Source organism: Biomphalaria glabrata, chromosome 1, assembly GCF_947242115.1.
Source record: "Biomphalaria glabrata chromosome 1, xgBioGlab47.1, whole genome shotgun sequence".
In the NCBI taxonomy this organism is placed as follows: domain Eukaryota; kingdom Metazoa; phylum Mollusca; class Gastropoda; family Planorbidae; genus Biomphalaria; species Biomphalaria glabrata.
In genome coordinates, this window is record NC_074711.1 from 27,400,759 (window position 1) to 27,420,607 (window position 19,849).

General features: G+C 32.7%; 1 protein-coding gene across 1 annotated transcript; it reads left to right on the top strand.

Moving 5' to 3' along the window:
• Positions 1-1,510: 1,510 nt before the first annotated feature.
• LOC106059576 (negative elongation factor A-like) lies at positions 1,511-15,525 on the top strand. Its single transcript, XM_013217244.2, has 11 exons — positions 1,511-1,715; positions 3,082-3,259; positions 4,651-4,809; positions 5,945-6,031; positions 6,209-6,369; positions 7,107-7,170; positions 7,422-7,576; positions 7,681-7,786; positions 7,990-8,363; positions 10,592-10,691; positions 11,077-15,525. Exons 1-11 carry the CDS (start codon positions 1,515-1,517, stop codon positions 11,253-11,255), a joined length of 1,764 nt encoding a protein of 587 aa, XP_013072698.1. The 5' UTR covers positions 1,511-1,514; the 3' UTR covers positions 11,256-15,525.
• Positions 15,526-19,849: the final 4,324 nt, after the last annotated feature.

A 19,849-nucleotide genomic window follows, 5' to 3' on the forward strand; every position in this document is an offset into this window, starting at 1 on the left:
ACTAAGCCATTGAGCTGCATCTGAACAAAAAGGGCATTATAAACAAAAAATCACTAATGAATTTGTTTTAAACTACAGTATTGAAAAACATTAAATATTATCTCTAATTAAGCCATAATAAAATTTAATGACTGAACCATCGGAGACAGTATTTGCATAATACCTAATTGAGCCTTAAATATGTCAGTTACTAAACCATTAGGGCCAGCATCGGACCGATAATGGCACAATAAGGGTTATCCCTAATTGAGCCCTAATAAATATTTCAGTTACTAAACCATTCGGGCCAGCATCGGACCGATAATGGCACAATAAGGGTTATCCCTAATTGAGCCCTAATAAATATTTCAGTTACTAAACCATTGGGGCCAGCATTGGACCGATAATGGCACAATAAGGGCTATCCCTAATTCAGCCCTAATAAATATTTCAGTTACTAAACCATTCAGGCCAGCATCGGACCGATAATGGCACAATAAGGGTTATCCCTAACTGAACCCCAATGAAAATCTCAGTTACTAAACCATTGGGGCTAGTATGGGCTTGATTAGGGCGCGATTCTGGAAATCCCTAATGAATCCGGAAGTGGGTTTACCCATTCTGGGCCGATATTGGCACGATTAGGGTTGCCCGTATTGGTCCCTAATGGGAACCTAATGACGCCAATGTGCAAACGGTATGCGCGCCCATTAGGGCGCCATTTGGGCTATTTAGGGCTGCAATTAGGGCAAAGGGGGATAACCCTAATTAAAATTGATACTGGGCTGTAATGGGCATGTTTATAGGGTATGATTCGTCGAGAGGGAAGGTAGAAATAATGAAAAATGCAACTTATGTTATCTTCTTATCTTATATAATACAGACGCTACTTCAAAAAAAGAAGATGATTGCGTCCTACGCGTCATGCATGTTAACCAATGACCCAAATTCTGCCAAGTCACTGTTTTTTTCTGGTTGGCTCAGGCAACCCATTTCATGCTCTAATAGCACTAGGGAAGAAGGAGCAATATTTGTACAAATTTGTCCTAGCAGATGGAACGAGGAATGTGCCTTTATCCTTGTGTCGTTCTGAGATTTTATTAGATTTTGTTATAGTTTCATCAATTTGGGAATGGCAGTTTTCATTTATTAACTAACTGTTCTTATATATAGTCTGTATAAATCAAGCAAGCGGTGTTAGATCATGGTGTAAGATCTATACAGTATTTTATATATTATATAGATCTAAATCAGAACGCAATACTTCCAGATAGAGTATGTGATATATTTAAAGAGTATCTTATTCAAAGCCTGCTATGATCTGACAGTATCGAGCATTTGTTTTTAAGATTAAATTACTATTTTTCACTCGCAAATGATATTTTTTTCAAATAAAAAAAAATAAAAAATACTTTATGTTCATTTAATAATAATATACTACAGATTTAAATATTTTTAATTGAAATAATTTAGAAAAATGTAATCGATTACTGATTAAATCTAATTGAGTAGTTTAAAACTAAGACTCTTTTAAGATGGCCGCCGGAGATACAGCTCTCTGGCTTCATAACAAATTGGGTTCTACTGACGATTTGTGGTCTGGAAAAAGTATTTGCTCTCAATTATCACAAGAAAGGCTAATAAACATTCAAGATTGTTTCCATGCGTTACAATCCCATGTTAAAGTAAAATTGTTATTATCATTTTTACACATTCCTCGACGAAATGTTGAACAGGTGTGTAACACTGTACTGTCAAACTGACTAACTCAACTCTTACTCTGTCGTCTCTGACTCTGTGTTGACGTTTTTTTTTTGTTAATAAAATGTGTATTTATCAATTTTTGAATTTATGATTACAGCCTTATGACTTATTTTTTTTTTTAGCCTAGGGCCTAGAGCAGTAAAGTTAGATCTAGAGAGACTATTTACTTGGCTGCAGTACTGCCAGACTGGCTTTCATAAATGATAAAGTCTAAAGTTGTCTACTCACTTTTTCACAATTTTACGTTACATTAATTAAAATTTAAAAAAAAATTAAAATATTTTATATTTTAACAGAACTTTCCAATCATCATTGGCAATGGTGTATAAATTATGACTGTATGTTTAACAGTTAGAAATTTTTAATTTTTTTTTTGGTTGTGTTTTGACGTAACACTGAGCGCAATGGAACAAGTGAGAGGAGAGCTTGTCGCTGGCTAAGCCAGGCAAGACACACCACCAGGTCAAAAGTTGAAGTTGAGTTTTGTAGGCAATAGAATTCAATAGATCTACTTATTAACCTTCTTAAGACAACGGAGCTGATCTATCAGCCCAAGGCTATTTGGGAAAAAGATTAACCAACCGATCTGTCGGCCGCAATGTTTCCAACCACAAGATTTGCTAGCAAGTGTTTGTATCAGCCAATCAGAATAGTTTTTACTATTTCTACACATTAGTAGACTGTAATGGCGGTTTCCTTTGCTGATTTTATATGATATTTTGTTTGTATTGATTTTTTTGAAGTTAGCTAGCGACAGGTGAAATTTTTAACATGTCAGCCAGTGATATTGATAAAAGCAAACTCACTGACTAATTTCATTTACTCTGATAGCCTTAATAAAAATCAGGGCAGTATTGAGGAAAACTAAGATTTCACTAGATTTAGTAAAGTGTTTATGATGTCTATTCATGGTAACATGGTTTAGAGTTTAGAGGTAAGGGTGCGGAGCTAGATAGAGAAGACCCATTTGAGCACCAAGATCAAGGGATAAGCACCCCATAGACTTTTTTATGCTCTTTTTTACTATCAATTTAGTTCAAAAGTTTGTCACGGCCAGGTGCTGAGTTGTTTTTTTCTTACTAGTAATATCAACACTCCCAGTATTTTAGACTCATACTTCACCAAAATGTATCTTTTTCTAAAAACAAAAGTAACCGTATTCTAAGACTAAGTCATGTGCTTTTAATTCTTAAAAAAATTACTACCAACTTTCAATCTAAAATTGTTGGCAGTGAAAGATTTATATCAAATATATATATTGGTTTAATATGATTTTAACTTACCAGATTGAAACCAATGTAATTTATAATTTATGTGCTGTACATCTATTCAATCCAGTGGCAATCTGATTTGGAAGAAATCATATCCCTGGGGATTAATGATCCTGATCCATGGGTTGCCACCATAGGCGAAATTATGAGGGAGTTCCCATCAACCGGTGCTCTGCTCTTGGTGGAACAGGATAACAGATCTGACTCCAACATGTTGGTTTGTTTGGATGAAATCAAACTGCTTGGTAGGTACATCATTAAGTGCTTTCTTTTAAGAATCTAATTTAAACATTTTATATTAATTTATTTATATTCATCTGCAATATAAAAGACAAGCTCATTAAACATCCAGGTGAATGCCGACAACATATAATATGATTTATATGTATAACATACATAATATATGACAAATTTGTGGCTGAATATACAACTCCAGAAGGGGTTTTCACTGTCACAAAAGAGGACATTCAAGGTCAATGTGGTGGCCAACAATGTATTTGATCTCATATCATTTGAATAATCATAGTATAGTATATAAATAGGTCATTAATATTATTTTTACTGAGTATTATTAAAAACAATTTTATCATATAGCTGACTGTTATCTCTTTCAGTGCGAATTATTTTGATTGAAAAAAAATATATAAAAATTTCTGGGCTAAACAAAAATCTGCACTAGGGGTGTTAGAGTTACTAAAACTAACAGAAATTTTTTGTTTATTATTTAATCTAACATATCCAATTTTATTTTAAAGGAAAATGAATTGGCTATAAAAGTAATAAATAAATTAAATTATTCAGGACAATATTTTTTTTTTATTAAGTTTAAACTGAGCACTGAAAAAGGAAATATAAAATTTAAAAAAAAAATTGTTATACTGTAGTATTTAACCCATTAATTATATATTTAATTCATAAATATTGAAAAACTACAAAATTTTAAGTAAATACATTTTATTATTTTAAATTTCATATAAAAATAACAGATGCACAAAAAAATTGATTGTATTATTTCATACTGGGTACAAAAATAGGTACCATTAACATCCAATTTACAATAAAAAAAATAACTCTCACATCCGGAATCTAAAACATAACTTGACATTAAAAAGAGACTGACATAAATATTATATATCAAGTTACTCGCTGAGAGTAACGCCGCTCTCACCAGTGCTAGTAAAGTTACTCGCTTACAGTAACACCACACTGAAAGAGCTAATTCCTAGGACTTTTTTCAAATGTTTTACAATATTTAATGAGATCATTCAAATTAATATGTGCAAGTCAATTTTAAGTCCCCTATGATGACCAGTCTTATCTAAAAAAAAATATATGTATATATTATCAGTCTGGAAACATACAAATTGAAGGACATTTGTGTTTTCTTTGCATTACATAGTGTTGAATGCTTACTGAAGAAGATAGTAGACTCAATTCACTTACTCAATATTTTTTAATATCCATTTTTATGAAATTGTAGTGACTTGTGCCACCTTTACATCTTGAAGTATCTTTTACTTAGGGCACAGAATTGATTCTTGGGCTATTGTCAACAATATAAACTTTGACATTAATATTACTTTAGAATTTTTAATTGAATTAAATTATAATACCACCATATTATGATATTACTTAGCTAAAAATTCAACTGTGAGCATGATGCCTCTTGAGTGTCAATACCTGAACAAGGCAGCTCTAACAGCAGCAGCCGGCCATATTCCAGAGGCATCAAAACATTTCACTGTAAAAAGAAAACCTAAGTCTGCAGCTCTGCGTGCAGAGATAATACAGAAATGTAAGTAGTTCATCTAATTCATAACAAACACATTGTTTTTACTATCATTGTGTTGTTAACTATTTTGGTATAATAAGCAGACCTGCCTACCGTTACGCAAAATGCGTATTCGTTACGCAAAATCTCCCAAAAATGACCGCCAGTACGCAAATACGCATTTAACCCGTCGCGTTACGCATTTCGTATGCTTTTTTTTTCTCCTCTCTAGACTAGCTTACAAGCGGTCACGGAGGTCACGCTAAGCCCACCTGTGGGGAGAGGGGCGAAACAGAAAAGGTGGGGTGAACACAATGTGCCCAGATCTATACGTTGATTGGTACTTAATAGCAATTAGATGTCTATAGAAATGAAGAACGCGTGAGTGAGGGAGTGGCGGGCTGGTACCAGGTTGGTACCGTCAGTTAGCTGATACACCAACGTGACTTTTTTTTTTGTAAGTTCATGAGTAGAAATTAATTATTGGTGCATTCCTGATTCTCGTATTCATTTGTATAGAAAAAAAATCGAAGAGCTATCGATTCAAAACACATTGAGTGACATTGTAGATATCTAGTCTAGATCTAGATTCTAGATCTAGAATCTAGATAACTTGTTATACAGGGATAGATCTAGCTCGAGTCTAGCTAGTCATTACGTTATGATTCTCTACATTACCCTACAAACTAGTTATAGATCTAGATCTAGTATGATTTAGATTGACTAGATCTAGATCGATAACATTTACTACCATCTAGTCTAGATCTAGACTAGATTCTTAGTCTTAGTATAGAATAGGTCAAGTATGAAGGTAGGCCTACGAAAGTTTGGATCTAGCGGATCCACGGCATCGGTAACACTTTTGAGCCCAGATCTAGAGTAGATTATATTCATTATATAGACATAGATCCAGATCTAGTCTAGAAATCAACTCTATTGATCTAGATTTAGATTGTAGATCTAATCATGACATCTAATATTATATATATATATATAGATATATATAGATATATATGACAAAATAGAGGATCACGTAAGTGTTACGCATTCTGGTGCCAAAATACGCATTTTGACCGTAAGTGTTACGCATTTGGACTTTTTTTTGGTAGGCAGGTCTGAATAAGAAATATTTATTAAAAAGTAATATTCATGTCAACAGCTTCAGAATCTGTATCAAACAAAAGAAACCATGCCTCAAGCTCGGTACCAATAAAATCTAGAAGTTTTGCCAAAGCTATGGATATTAGTAAGTATTTTTTTTAGGGTAAAGATGATAAACTGTATACATATGTTTTGTTTTCTTTAGGCTAATTGATTATAAATAAAAAAAATTTTCACCTAGCATTCAAAATCTTATTAGGGAAAAATATATAAATATATGTGTATAATATTTTGGTATTTTCATGTTTCTTATCTATTTCAGCGCCTCTAAAAATGACACCAACACGTTCGTCTCTATCAGGTACTGATTTTAGATCTCCTAATAGTTCATTAAGGCTGAATTCATCCTTGAGTCGTTCCCCCATCACTCCATTACCAATATCTGCTCGTCCGGGATCTGCAAAAAAAGATACTAAAATTAAAGTAAGTTTTGATTTAATTGAGACTCAAAATCCATTAAATAGCACAAAGATTTTAATATCTTATTATGAAGTGCAAACCAGTTAAGTTAAAAAAAAGTCTGCCAACTCACCTGCATTTTAACTTTAACCCATTTTAACCCACTGAAAGTTTACTCATTGTCTTTTGTACTTTCTATACTTCTGTTTAAAAAAGATTTTACTACGTAAACTTGGATGTCACCATCCACTTCAATGAACTAGGAATAAATGCAACTTTTTGGCTTCTGAAAACACACCTTTTTGTTTTTGAACTTAAATTATGCATATTTCATTTCAACACATCTAGATCAACAAATTATTGAAATAGACAGTTCATCATATATATACAATTACAAGTTTCTATAATGATACCACTACTGTCTCCATCATGTTCAAAATAGCCATGTCTAATCTTGTTCATTTTTCATGAACTAATAACTTATCAGCTATTTTTTAATGTAAAAGTATGTGTTTGGGATTGAGATTATCTGTAGCTCAAACAATTACAAAAGGGCCTCATATTTTTCCTACAATGTTGGTTAATGATAATGAAGGTCTTGATGGAAAAGGGATTTATCAAAAGCACTTTTCATTTTTTGTTATATTACAAAAACAGAAGCTTTTCCATATGAAAAAAAAAAACTACGTTTTATGTCTATGTTATATCCTGAAATAATTTATGTTGTATGCATTTTCACAATGTATTTTTGTATATTTTAGTTGCTTGAGATTGAAGAAATGCCTGTTGGAGCTAAAGAAGCTAAAAGAAGAAAGAAAATAGCAGGTAATGGAATTTTGTTATTTGTTCTATTTTATGTTATTCACCAATAATTATGTAGTAGATGGGGGTCTTATTGTTACAAGTGACTTTCAAGTAGGAATAAGTGGTTCATCATATAATATATTACCCCAAAAAAATGTTTAGCCCTATTAAGTTTCTTGACAAGATTTATATAATTACACTTACAACCCATTATATTGCAAGATTAATTGAATGCAGGCATTCAAAATGTTTCATTGTTGCTTCATCAACAGATATGGCTCAAGAAGCTCAGAAAAAGGAAGCCGCTGCAGTGGCTGCAGCAAATGCTGGTGGTGTCAGTCCTGTTGTTACATCTCCCACAACGCCCTCTACTGTTGCATCCTATACACCTGACTATGCTGCTGGACTCTTGGCCCCAGTAACGCCGGTAAAATATTTCCCTTAATTTTTTTTCTTAAATTTATTGTAATTTTTAAACTTTCTAAGCTACTGATAAATAATATTCAATATTGTTTTTTTAAATTTCAACAGAAAATGCCAATCACAGTTTTGAGTGTTGCACCATCAGCCCTTTCTCAGCCAACTCCAGCATACTTACCAAACTCAGTCAGACAGAATGCACCAACCACAATTGGTGGTATGTTAAACTATAAAAAAAATCTTTGTTTGAAATTATTTATCTAGTACAAATATTCAGCTAGTATTTATTTATAAATGCTGAAATTGTATTATATAATTTTCTTTACATATTGTCAGGCTCTCTGATCGCTTTCTTTTATTTATTACAGTCTCCAAAAAGTATTTTATGATTTTAAAATATTCTGTTAAACAAATTTTCAGAAATTGGAACAATATCTTCAGTTCTACCAATCACTAAACAGAATCTCTCACAACAGCTTAAGCAGCAGTTACTTCAGCAGCCACAGGGTATCCGGCAAACTGCCCCCACCCCAATCACCATGATGTCTCCCATACTCATCGCACAGCAGCCATCCTTCACTACCACAGTTATAACACAGTCTAACACAGCACTTTTCACCACTGCAGCATCTCCAGCAACTGCTTCATTGCCAACAGCAATCGTAAGGCCGCAACAGACTGTTCTGCTGCAGCAAGGGGCAAAGCTTGGGGTACAACCTCAGTTAGTAGCTGTGGCCCCTTCGATCGCCCCATCTCAACCTCAGCCAGCTGCAAAGAAAGGATTATCTTTGACTGTAAGTACTTTCTTTTTCCTTGTTTTTAACTCTTCAATAACAAACCATTTTTTTTTTTTAATGTAAAGGAAAATTTTTTTTTTTATAAATCTGAAAGTTGTGTGAAAGATTAAATTGGGAGTACTGAAATCTTATTCATAGTTCTGCTTTATACTTGTGTGGAGAAAAAATTTAAACACGAATATTATATTACAAGATGTAGTGGGTGTTACATAGGACACCAATGTTAAATATACCAATATTAAATAGTTTTTTTTATCAATATATAATCTACAATACAACTTTTTATTTAGTGTTTAAATACATTTAAATTATATCAATTTTTCTTTTATTAGGGATTCACAAAATAGTTGTCTTTAGCCACAAAGAGATTATTATGCCTTTGTGTGTGTGTGTCATCAGCAAGCATTTCAAGTGAAAATAAACTGTGTTAACGTAAATTAATTATTGATATTTTTAATAACAGAAGCAGAGTAAGGAGCTGACCACTTTTACTTCGTTTACAATTCATAGACAACTCCAATTAAAGTGGGACACTTCTTGATGCATCAAAACATAAAAGTCTGTGCAATACTCCTTAGTTTTAAAAGAATAATACTTCAACCTTACCCAAGTGTTCCATGTTACGTCAAAAGATGCCTTTTTGTGTACTATTTCACACATTTTTTACAATTTTTTAAAATTACACTATACACCTTTCAAGTTCAGAACATCTTATAACCATTTCTAAATACAATAAAATGAAAATTGGGACATTTTAATTAAAAATGTTTTAAATGTAGACTTTTAAGTGAATCAAACCTATTGGTGCCTAGTACTCAGTGATGGGAATTTTCTGAAAATGTTCAGAATTCCCTGAAAATTTTCGGAATTCCGAAAATTTCTTCTGATCCGATTTTCTAACAAAAAAAAAAAGAAATTTTTCCCTGACATAAAAAAAAAAATCCTACTTTTTTTTTTTCTTTTTTTTTAATGATTATAATCATAATAATAATCATTACTAATGTTTTTAAAGTCCAGTGTAGTTGTGCCATAGTCCTAGAGATCCACTTCTTGTAAACAACTTGTATCTGCATGAAAAAGTGTCACAAAGGAAGCCTCAATATGCAGTTTTATTGCTAAGACATTCTCTTCCACAAAAGCATTGCTCCTCATCTGGTTGTTCTTGCTTGTCTTGCTTAAGAAGTCAGCAGAGATTCAGCAGCTTTCTTTTTGGTGGACTTCATGTAGGCCTACAAAGTTTAATAATCAGTTTCTCATGTACAAAATGTAATATCCATTGAAACAAACAGAAGTGTAGCTCATACTTTTGAAGTATTTCTATAACTCATGTTTTGATTTTCAAACACATTAATTCTTTATAGTTGTTTGAGAGAGAAGTTGTTACAATACCAGTAAAGCATTTATCTATTATAGAATGCTCAGACTGACTGGACCCTGATAAAAAGCATCTGCAAAAAGCTTTCTCCTCTCATCTTTTAGTACAAACAATAGTGCCTTGCATGCATTTTGTGTGCAGTAAAGCGTATGCAGTGTAGGCCTAATCATTATGTAATACAACAATATTTAAAGAAAATAATTTATATATAATTAATTCTGCATAATTTAAAAAAAATTCAGCTTCTTTTTTTAAGTCGTGCGACCGGCTAGTTAAAAAATGCAGGTGTACAAAATTTCCTAAAATTTTTCAAAGTCTGTTCCCATCACTGAGTACTGGAGAAACACTCATATGGAATTGTAATTCAACACAGAATTAGACATGAATTATTTCACAACCAGAAATTGAAACTTAAGTCTTAAAATTAGCTGAGCCAACAAAGCTCAGCTAAAAGTAGGAGAATGCTTTGGAAACGTTCCCCAAAAAACATACACACACATATTGTAAATTTTGTGGACAGAATCACATCTTCATGGTAAACTAAAAAAAAAAAAAAAAAATCAAGGGGGGAAAGGGGGGAGAGAAAAATTTACACAGTTACTAGTGGTAATTTGATCCCTGTGTGTCATTAAGAATGCGCTAATTGATCTGATTTAATAAAAAGTATGCCACTTAGATATATAATGGAAGTAAACTATCTTTTGGGAAAGTACAGTAAATTGTATAAAAATCAACAATAGAGCAACATGTGATTTTATATTTATAAATGCTAAAGCGTAATATATGCTCATTTAGTACTTGATTTACACACCATATTCAATCTTTTTTTTTCTACTCATAAATGTTACAGAAAGAACAAATGATAGAAGCTCAGGAAATGTTTAAAGCATCCAACAAAGTGTCTCGACCAGAGAAAGCTTTGATATTGGGCTTTATGGCTGGCTCAAGAGGTATAGTTCGGTTTATTATTTTATGATTTAAAAACATTTCATAAAAATAAAAAAGGCATATGCCTTTTTTATATATATATATATATATCAGAGCTTGCATTCTCTCTCTATAGAGTGTTAGATCAAATTTAAACCCAATAATAGTTCAGAAAAGGAGATTGTTTTCTATTATGTTCAAAAGATACTTTTTTTGTTCAGTCACATTTTTCACATTTTGGGGGGCGGGGAAAGTGGACCAATTGCTTTGATGGACCCACTTTATGCTACTGTGACAAAATTGCACAATGCTTCACCAACGTTTTAAAGTAGAAGATATACATATATATATATATGTACTTTGTTGATAAGTTAAAATTGATAAGATTCTTTTTCTCTTTTTTTCTAGAAAATCCCTGCCCACAGCAAGGCTCAGTTTTAAATATAAAACTTAGTGAGAAAGAAGAATTAGTTCAAATGCCTGATGGCACAGTGAAAAAGAAAGTGGAAGATATTTATTTCCAAATGAACTATGCAACAGGAGAGTGGAAGAGAATCCACAAGCTCCGAGATATGGCTGTTTCATGACAAGGGCTTTCCCTGCTATTACAGTGGCTGTTCATTATTGATATATTATTTATCCCCTGCCAAGTCTTGAGGATTCAACCAGATATCTATGGAAATTCAACCAATTTTATAAAATAAGTTAAAAATTGTTTCTTAGATTTTTTTCTCAAAGGTAGTATTTTGTAATCTGTAATTTAAAAAAAAACAATAACATTTAAGTAGCCAAATATTTTGTTCACTTAGTGATGAGAAAACTAAAATATTTCTTGTAAAATGTAATTGGAGATTATTATTTTTTTTTTTTGCCAAACCTGTCAATTATTAGAATAAGAATAATGTATAACATAATATTTATGTATTGCTAAGTTTATATTATACCTTCTGTCATCCTTTATGGTTCCTTGTGAACACTCAAACATATTTAGAGATCATACTGGGTATTATTAAACTTTGCTAACTTTTCTTTATAGTTATACTTTTTTGTGGTCTTGATTTTGCTACCCAGGCTTTCAACATGACATCAAGGCTGTGTTGAAATAACTGCATATCAAATAATTGTAAAAGATGTTTGCATTTCAGCAGACTATCTCCTCTGTACACTCTTGCACTTTTTGAAGTATTCAACTGATTACATCTTTATTCCTTGTTTTTTTTAGTATTTTGGCTTCTATCAATAAAATAAGAATTCCTAGACTTCTGTTCTTACAATAAACTTGTGGCCACTATTTCTAAAAAAAAATAGATTTAAGATTAACAATTTATTGTTAGGAAGTAATTTCTTGGTATTTGTATTATACAGGGCTTTTTTTTGTGACGGTACGCACTGGTACAGCATACCTGCGCCTTTTTGAAAAAATTATTACTTTTCTTGTATTTTAACGTATATTATTAATTTTTAGTAGTTAAAAGTTAGGCAATCAACTACTGAGTACCGGCACCTATTTTTTTTTTTTTTTTTTTTTTTTTTTACAAAAAAAGCACTGTATATATATATAATATATATTATTCAAGGTATTACTAAATAGATTCCACTGTCAAAAGTTCTAGATACATTTGAGATGACGTTGGAATTTTTTTAAAATTAAAATATGGAATAAAAATAATTTGGAATGAGATTTCAGACTTACCACAAAAAAAAAAGCTTTTGCAACAACCAATTTTTGGTTATACTATATGTTATTGAAAAAAATATTTATATACACATGTAAATGTACTCTAAAGAAAGACACTTTTGTAGTTAAGGTTAGTTTGTGCACCTTGAGTGTTGGTATGTTCACATTATTATTATTTTTGTTAAATAAAAAAAAGTACCTATTTGTAACTTGACTTAACCATATAGCACATGTATGGATTTTAAAAAGAATGATAAAAGTATTTTAGATTTGTTAAAGTATCTTTGTTGAGTACCCATTAAGGTCAAGCTTGCACCCTTTTATGATCTTGACCTAAGGGAGGGATTTTACCCAGAGGTCTTCCATAAGCTATATCCTTTAATTACATTTATTTTTGTGGGACATTGCTCCTTGAGCCCACCATTCACCCTTCCTAGTGAGACTGAGGCTGAGCTTACTAAAGAATCCTCCATAGTACTACAATGTTACTGTAACACCTCTAACAGTGAGAGCGTCGTTACTGCATCTAATGATCCTCATGAGGAATGGCATGGCTGATATAGAATGGCTTAGTGTAGCCTATCTTTCGTCCTCTTCCACATGTAATGCTTGTTGACTGTAACTTGCTGTAGGAGGAAATTTTTTGTTTCCAGTTAGTCAGTCTCCAAAACAGACATTTCCATGAGGGTGCCATGCAGAGGCTGGGTAAAGTACCACCAATTATAAGAATGTTTTGTACAGATGAAATATTTTCTGAATATTAACTGCCAAACTTGTACACTATGTTAAATCTCTTGTGGTTCATGCTGGACATCAAAATTTTGAAGGTAAACATTTGAAATTTTATGAATTGAAATATAAATTGTTAAAAAGTGAGAGCATTTCTTTGATTTGATTGTTTGGTTCCTGTAGCAGTGAGACATTGTTCTAGACAACTCTCTTCCTCTAAGATACACACCATGCTAAACATTTTTGATGGATACATTGATTTGTAGATTATTGTACAAACTATTTCTGTAATGTAAGTCAGCCAAAGGTTTTGTGATATTCATTTTTCATCACTTTGATCTAACTCTTGGAATCATTGTCTTTGTTTCATTTTGTACTTCATCACTTGAGTTCAATTGCAAGACATACTTTTAGTTTTCAAAGTGTTTTCTAGTAAGCATAACAATTGAACCAGATCTGATTTCATAGTCAGGCGTTATAATTTTTGTTTAAAACACTAGTTTATCATAATAAGTCCATTTCTTGAATTATTTGAAGAAAGATGTTCATAAGCTTAAGAAAAAGTTGTTTCTTTACAAAATGTGCAATCACCTTTTTTTTTTTTTTGTTGTTGTTATTATTGTTGAAGTTGTGAACTGTAAAAAAAAAAGTTTTTTTTAACATTCTGAATGTTCAGGTAACACTGTAACAGTTTTTTTTTTAAACTTAAAAACTAGACTGTGTATGTATATATATATATATATTATCAGCAGCAGCAAAAGTAATTGTATTCAATGAAAGCCATGTTTTGTTCCTGACACCATTGTACATATGCTACTTATCATTGCTCAACATTCATTTCAATTAGAGTCTTAATTTCTCTTCAAGTCCAATCAAATTTTGTGTAAAACATTTACAACCAATCTTCTGCAAAATAGATGTTTCCTTGAGTAGTTTCAGAAGTGTTAAAAACATTGGTTCACACAGTTGTCTGTTCTTCTTTTCCTGAGGTTTTCTCTTTCTACATTTTTTGTGATTGTTTGAAAATAAAATAAGTTGGAACACTGTATTTGATGAAACTTGAGACTCTTTGGGACTCTTGATGTCTTAATATAGATAATTTCATCTCCTAACATTCTCCTATGACTACAGACTAATTGCTGTGACAACAGATTAATTGCTGGTTTCCTCATGACTTGCATCACCATGGGCAGTGTACCAAACAAAACTTTCTATTAGTTATCTGAAAGAACATATAATAGTGCATTTCAAGCTAAGTTTACTTTAATAATTTTTCATTTGGAAACATTTGTCTGTTCACCCTGTACACTACTCTGATGTCCACATAAAGCCAATGTAACTAACCCTAACCTTGTCTTCATCTAATGGCAGATAGTCTTTCTGTTTTGTTTTTTATGAGCCATGGCCAGAAAAATGTTTATTGGAATTATTTACATTTTAAATTGTTTTCACATAAGATTATTATTCCCTTTGCAACCAATAACTGAATTCGCTGAAATAATTATGAAGTTAATATTTTAAACTAATTTCTGAAGCATTAGCACTAATGTATTGTTACACATAGTTAGAAAATATCTTTAGAATTTTCTTTGGATATATTTGCCAAATAAAAACACATATTTTTTTGGGTTGTAATTATTCATGTAAATTAAAAATGCTAGATCTCCTGCCTATTTAAACAAATTTATAGAGGACACATTCAATGAAATGTCTAAATGATGAAACAAAAATTATTCAAAATTTGTAACCATAGTAGGCATACTCTGTACATTATTATAGTTAAGTTTTTGTCACATCCATGTATACATTCAGACACCTTGTCACTTGCATGTATACATTCAGACACCTTAGGTCTTTGAAATATTGATATATAGCATTTGAATTACTTTTTCTTATGGGAGCATCAATCATTGTCACCTTAATATTTCTATCTACACTGTCATGGAATAAGATGTTGAGATGACTTCCTAGAGGAGGACATTGAAAAACATTTCCAAATTGTGTTCACTAAAAAGAAACAATCACAGCACTTTGTCTAGTCGTTCTCTGGCCTGCTGGATCACGGTGCTGATGCTGCATTTTGTTCACTGTGTACCTCACCCAAGTGGAACAGTCAGCATTAATGATCTATCCCCCAAGTTACTTCAGAGGTAGAATATTCTAACCTTAACTTGTTGAAGACTGGAATGTTTTTGGTTAACTGCACCATACATCTCTGAAGCAAGTTCAAGTGGTTGGACTGACCACATTTACACATTGAAGTCTAAACTAGAGGAACATCACCTCTTCGGCCCCACCCCCATCTTTGTTATTTAAATTTCTATTTTGTCCACATCTAGACATGTCATTGTACATAGTCATCAAAATATTTCATTTCACTCTTCAGTTTAGTGCATACAAAAATACATGTATGTTGAAATATGTTTTTGAAATAAAATTGTTCAACCTTTTCATTTGTTTGAATGATGTATCACGCCCTTAACTAGTTGACTTACAATGTTAAGTAGGCAGGTCACAGTTTAAATAATGAAATTCTCATACCTTGAAGTACCACATTTAGGAAATTCATGGACCTAGACTCCTCCTAGACTCCTCCTAGACTCCTAGACTCCTCCTAGACCTTCACACTCTTTGTGGTCGGCGCATCAATATCTTGCATACATTTTAACTTGTAAATTGAAGACCTCTCTCATTAGAAAAATAAGATTCTTACATTGTACCGTGACCTGTATTCACTTGTTAATCTAGTCGTGCATTGTAATTCAAAACTTAAAGCTACAATACATTTTATTCGTATGCACTTTGTACAACCATCAACAACAAATTGCAATGAAGTGAACACTGTCAAAACCAAAATTCATCGACTCAAGAAAATGTAAAATCGGCAAAACAATAATTATAATTAAACTTTTCTATACAGCAACCATCAGCAGTCTAATTAACTTCACTGGCACAAAGACATAGACTAAATTAAAAAAGCACCGATATCAGGTGGTCAATTGTAGTCAAACTGAATTTCCATTTGATTGGACCAATAAAATATCTAAGCATCTCTCAAGTGCATTATGTCGCTCCTTTTTGTTTGAAATCTCCATCGATATCAAACTGGAATCTTTAGAAGACAAACGTGGTCATCGCACCTCTCTTATATTGAGTGCATATAAATATAAGACTTTGCATTGCTTAAAAGGGTAAAGCTATATAGTCAGTGCGAAATGTTTCCTTTGACCCCATTTATTTCCTTAACGGTACTTTCGATGTTAGACAAGGGTTATGCCTCTTTGAAGAAATAACACTAAAAATTCAAGATATTTAGAGAAGATATCCTTATTCAACTTTTGTGTTTAAATCGATGTTTGACCCAGTTCTGCCTAACCGATATTATAGTTATCCGTTTTTGTTAAATTTGTCATACATTTAGAGCTAATTATAGAGGTCTATCAAGTTGAATGAATATATTTTAAATGCTATATACAGGCTTACAAAGCACAAGAACAACAAACTTTGTTGGATGCATGCCTGGTCGTGTGGTATTGGCTCTGGACTAGCGTTCGATGGTCTCGAGGCGGCGACTATCATATCAAGGTCTGACACGACATGGAAGTACGGCCATGTCCAGACTGGCCACATGACTACATCACACATTTCTAAAAAGAAGAGCGCGATGTGTAATACTTGTGTCACCTGACTGTAGCACACATCCTCCTCGGATACCAGAAGGAAATATTTGAACACAAACAACCTCAAAACCCTGTGTGACAACCTCAATGCTGGGGAACTACTGGGTCCAGGAAGTGGGATTGACTGCTAGAGTTGATTGGGGGAAAGTACATATATTTACAGGGCCGGCCTTAACAAGTGTGGGGCCCTAGCTCATTGTGCGGGGCCCAGTCTGGGTAGGGAGGGATAATTATAATAAGTGAAAATTAAGATTTTGTATTAGAAAATAAGTTCGTCTTTATATTTTATTCCTTCTTTACTAAGTACAAAATCATGATCAAATTTTCCGAGCCTTGCATGTGGCGAAATCATACAGTATATCATCAAAGTTCTGTTTTCTACATACATCACGTCCAATAGCAAGAATTGCCAATTTGTTAAATCTTCGTGAATTGTTGACCTCAGGTAATTCTTGTTTAGTTTGAGGCGCGAGAAGCCTCTTTCACCAGAGGCCACATTTACGTTAATGGTTAAAAATACTCTGCAACAAAGTAGTTTGGGAAAGCAGCGTATCTATCATTAGTGCATTTATAAGCTAAAATTTCTACCGGGGTTTTGAGGGGGGGGGTATTTGGAATATGTCTTAAAGATGATAATTTTGTCTTTTTTTTTCATGAGACTTTTATGGGTTTTCAGGAGATTTTAATAATTTCAGGATATATCCAGGAGCACCTGGAAAATCAGGAGGCCTCGGCAACCCTGTTATAATGGTTTAATTTAATAATTTACACATAGAATTAGCGCGGGGCCTATGAAAGTGCAGGGACCACTGCAGACGCATAGGTTGTAGTGGCCTTAGGTCAGCCTTGTATATTTACTACAGATTTTTTAAACTTTATGAACTAAAACTATCATTGATTAATATTCGAACTTTAAATAAGCTGATTTCAATACTTTAATTGTAATTTGTACAGTTTTTAGCTTCCTATTTGTGTTTACTGGAGTGGATAAAGGGAACCCTTTAAAAATTATAGGCCACGATATGTCCTGAAATGTAGCGATGTGCCAAAAAATCAAATCAATGATACAGGTCTCGAACCCTGCCCTCTCCACCCCCTCCTGGTCTTGCGGGACGTTTGAGCTAGAATGAAATAATCTTCAAATCTGAAGGAACATCCAAAAGATGTAAACCATGTCATTATTACCATTTTTTAAGACTACGTGATATGACTAGAGAATATTGTCAGCAAAGGCAGACTGCACTGCAAATTCAATATTGTAATGACTTGTGGATAGTACACTAAAAATGTCACCGTATGACATTGACAGTGTACTTTTTAAAAGTGAAATCAATGCAGCCTTTTTATTACCGACTTATGAACAACCAGCTATCTTGCTAGCCGTTTATTCATTCTTGGAACAGAAGGAGTAAATGTTGAACAGCTGTCATTTGAATAGCACTAAGGAAGCTCCTTTGGTACTACCCGAGGACAGGTCTATGCAATTGTGGATTAGACTTAGGGCTACTGCAAACACTAACAATCTATGATCTCCCAGAGAGAGGAATAAACGTCATTGAAAGCCCAGCTTGAAGCCTTTGATTGTAAAACTGTTTTACAAATTTCAGAGTTAAATATAATCTTAACTCAAACCTCCCGCAGGAAGAAGGGGGATGGCAGCGGGCAAGGTATGAACACAGGAACATCGAGACGACAGAATGACAGTCCAGAGCGCGTACCGCACGACCAGGCCGCACATATCAACAAGTTTCAAAAGAGGTCTCGAAAACTTTTACGCCATATTTTATATTTCTATGTTATGTAAAGGTGAGTAAACTCAATTGAAGTTATTTATTCTTAGATTTTGGGAAGTAGATTCTTTGAAATGCTATATAAACCATGTGGCGTGAGGCTAACTAATGGTCTGATAATATAACTAGGCTATCAAAGCAATGGTAACACCAAGGCTACACAGACATTAATTTTTTTTTAATTTTCAACATTTAAAGTCAATCGAAGTAACTATACATTCATTTTTAAATAACAATAATGCTTTATATGTAATAGTTAACACAAAGAATTAAAATATTTTTTTTACAGACATTAACAGAATAATAGACAGCATGTATATGTCCTGACATAACATACCTTAGCGTCCTTGTTGTACAAATAGATTCAAGAGACAAGTTTCAAAAGGGTCGAGCCTCTTCTGTTTTGTACAATCACCGGGTGTGAGGAATTTGAAAAGCAATAACATAAAGCTTGCTAGTCTTGAAGGGTCCTGTCATAACGGTATTTAGTTGCCATTAAAATCTAAATCTTCTTATTTTTTCTCATGTAATATGTTCGAGGGTTCAGACCAGTAATCTTGTAACAGATTAAAATATAATGTTGATATTATTATATGGATAGAAAGGAACACCAAGCCCCTTACACTTGTCTATCCAACCAGTATGGGTAGTCTGTAGGCCTATGGGCTAATTGACGAAAGTATTATAGTAGTGTATAGATATCAAGCAAGACTACATTTATAACCACAGACCTATAGAAAGAGAGACTTGGAATTTTATGTTATCAATCGCCTATTTTCGGCAATTAGGAACGAACTGATGAAGATTTGTGTATTCTACAGTTGAAAACCTTCTACTGCGATCATTGTCGTGTTTGATTCGAGCCTTGCGACAAAAAAATGTAACAAAAATTTAAAACTAAAAAGTATGAACAAATGTCGTGGCAATGGTGACATTATGTCACGATTTCACTGGTAATCATAAACAAGACTGATGGCCAATATTTAATAACTGCCTCTTTAATATAAGTAGACAAAATCTTACAAATTTGGAGTTGTGCTGTTGTACAAACTGAGGATGTCAAGTTGTATTTTATAGGAAACGCGATTTCAAAGAATCTGAATCGCCGTTTTGTAACATTTGCTTTTAATTCATCAAAATAAATCGAAAAATAAAATATCGAATAAAAATCTTATTGTCCATAGATTTATATAACAATTTTATTTGGAACATGCTAAATCTTACATTTGAAATATTTTGATTACTTACTTTAAAATATGAAATTTTAGAAATCTTCAATCATTTGTGTTTCAAAACTAGTTGAA

Bases quoted from the DNA above. Each gene is read 5' to 3' on its own strand.
- LOC106059576 (XM_013217244.2), top strand. From the start codon at position 1,515: ATGGCCGCCGGAGATACAGCTCTCTGGCTTCATAACAAATTGGGTTCT. The intron at 4,810-5,944 runs GTAAGTAGTTCA...TCATGTCAACAG, and splicing joins TGCAGAGATAATACAGAAAT to CTTCAGAATCTGTATCAAAC. The intron at 7,787-7,989 runs GTATGTTAAACT...ACAAATTTTCAG, and splicing joins TGCACCAACCACAATTGGTG to AAATTGGAACAATATCTTCA.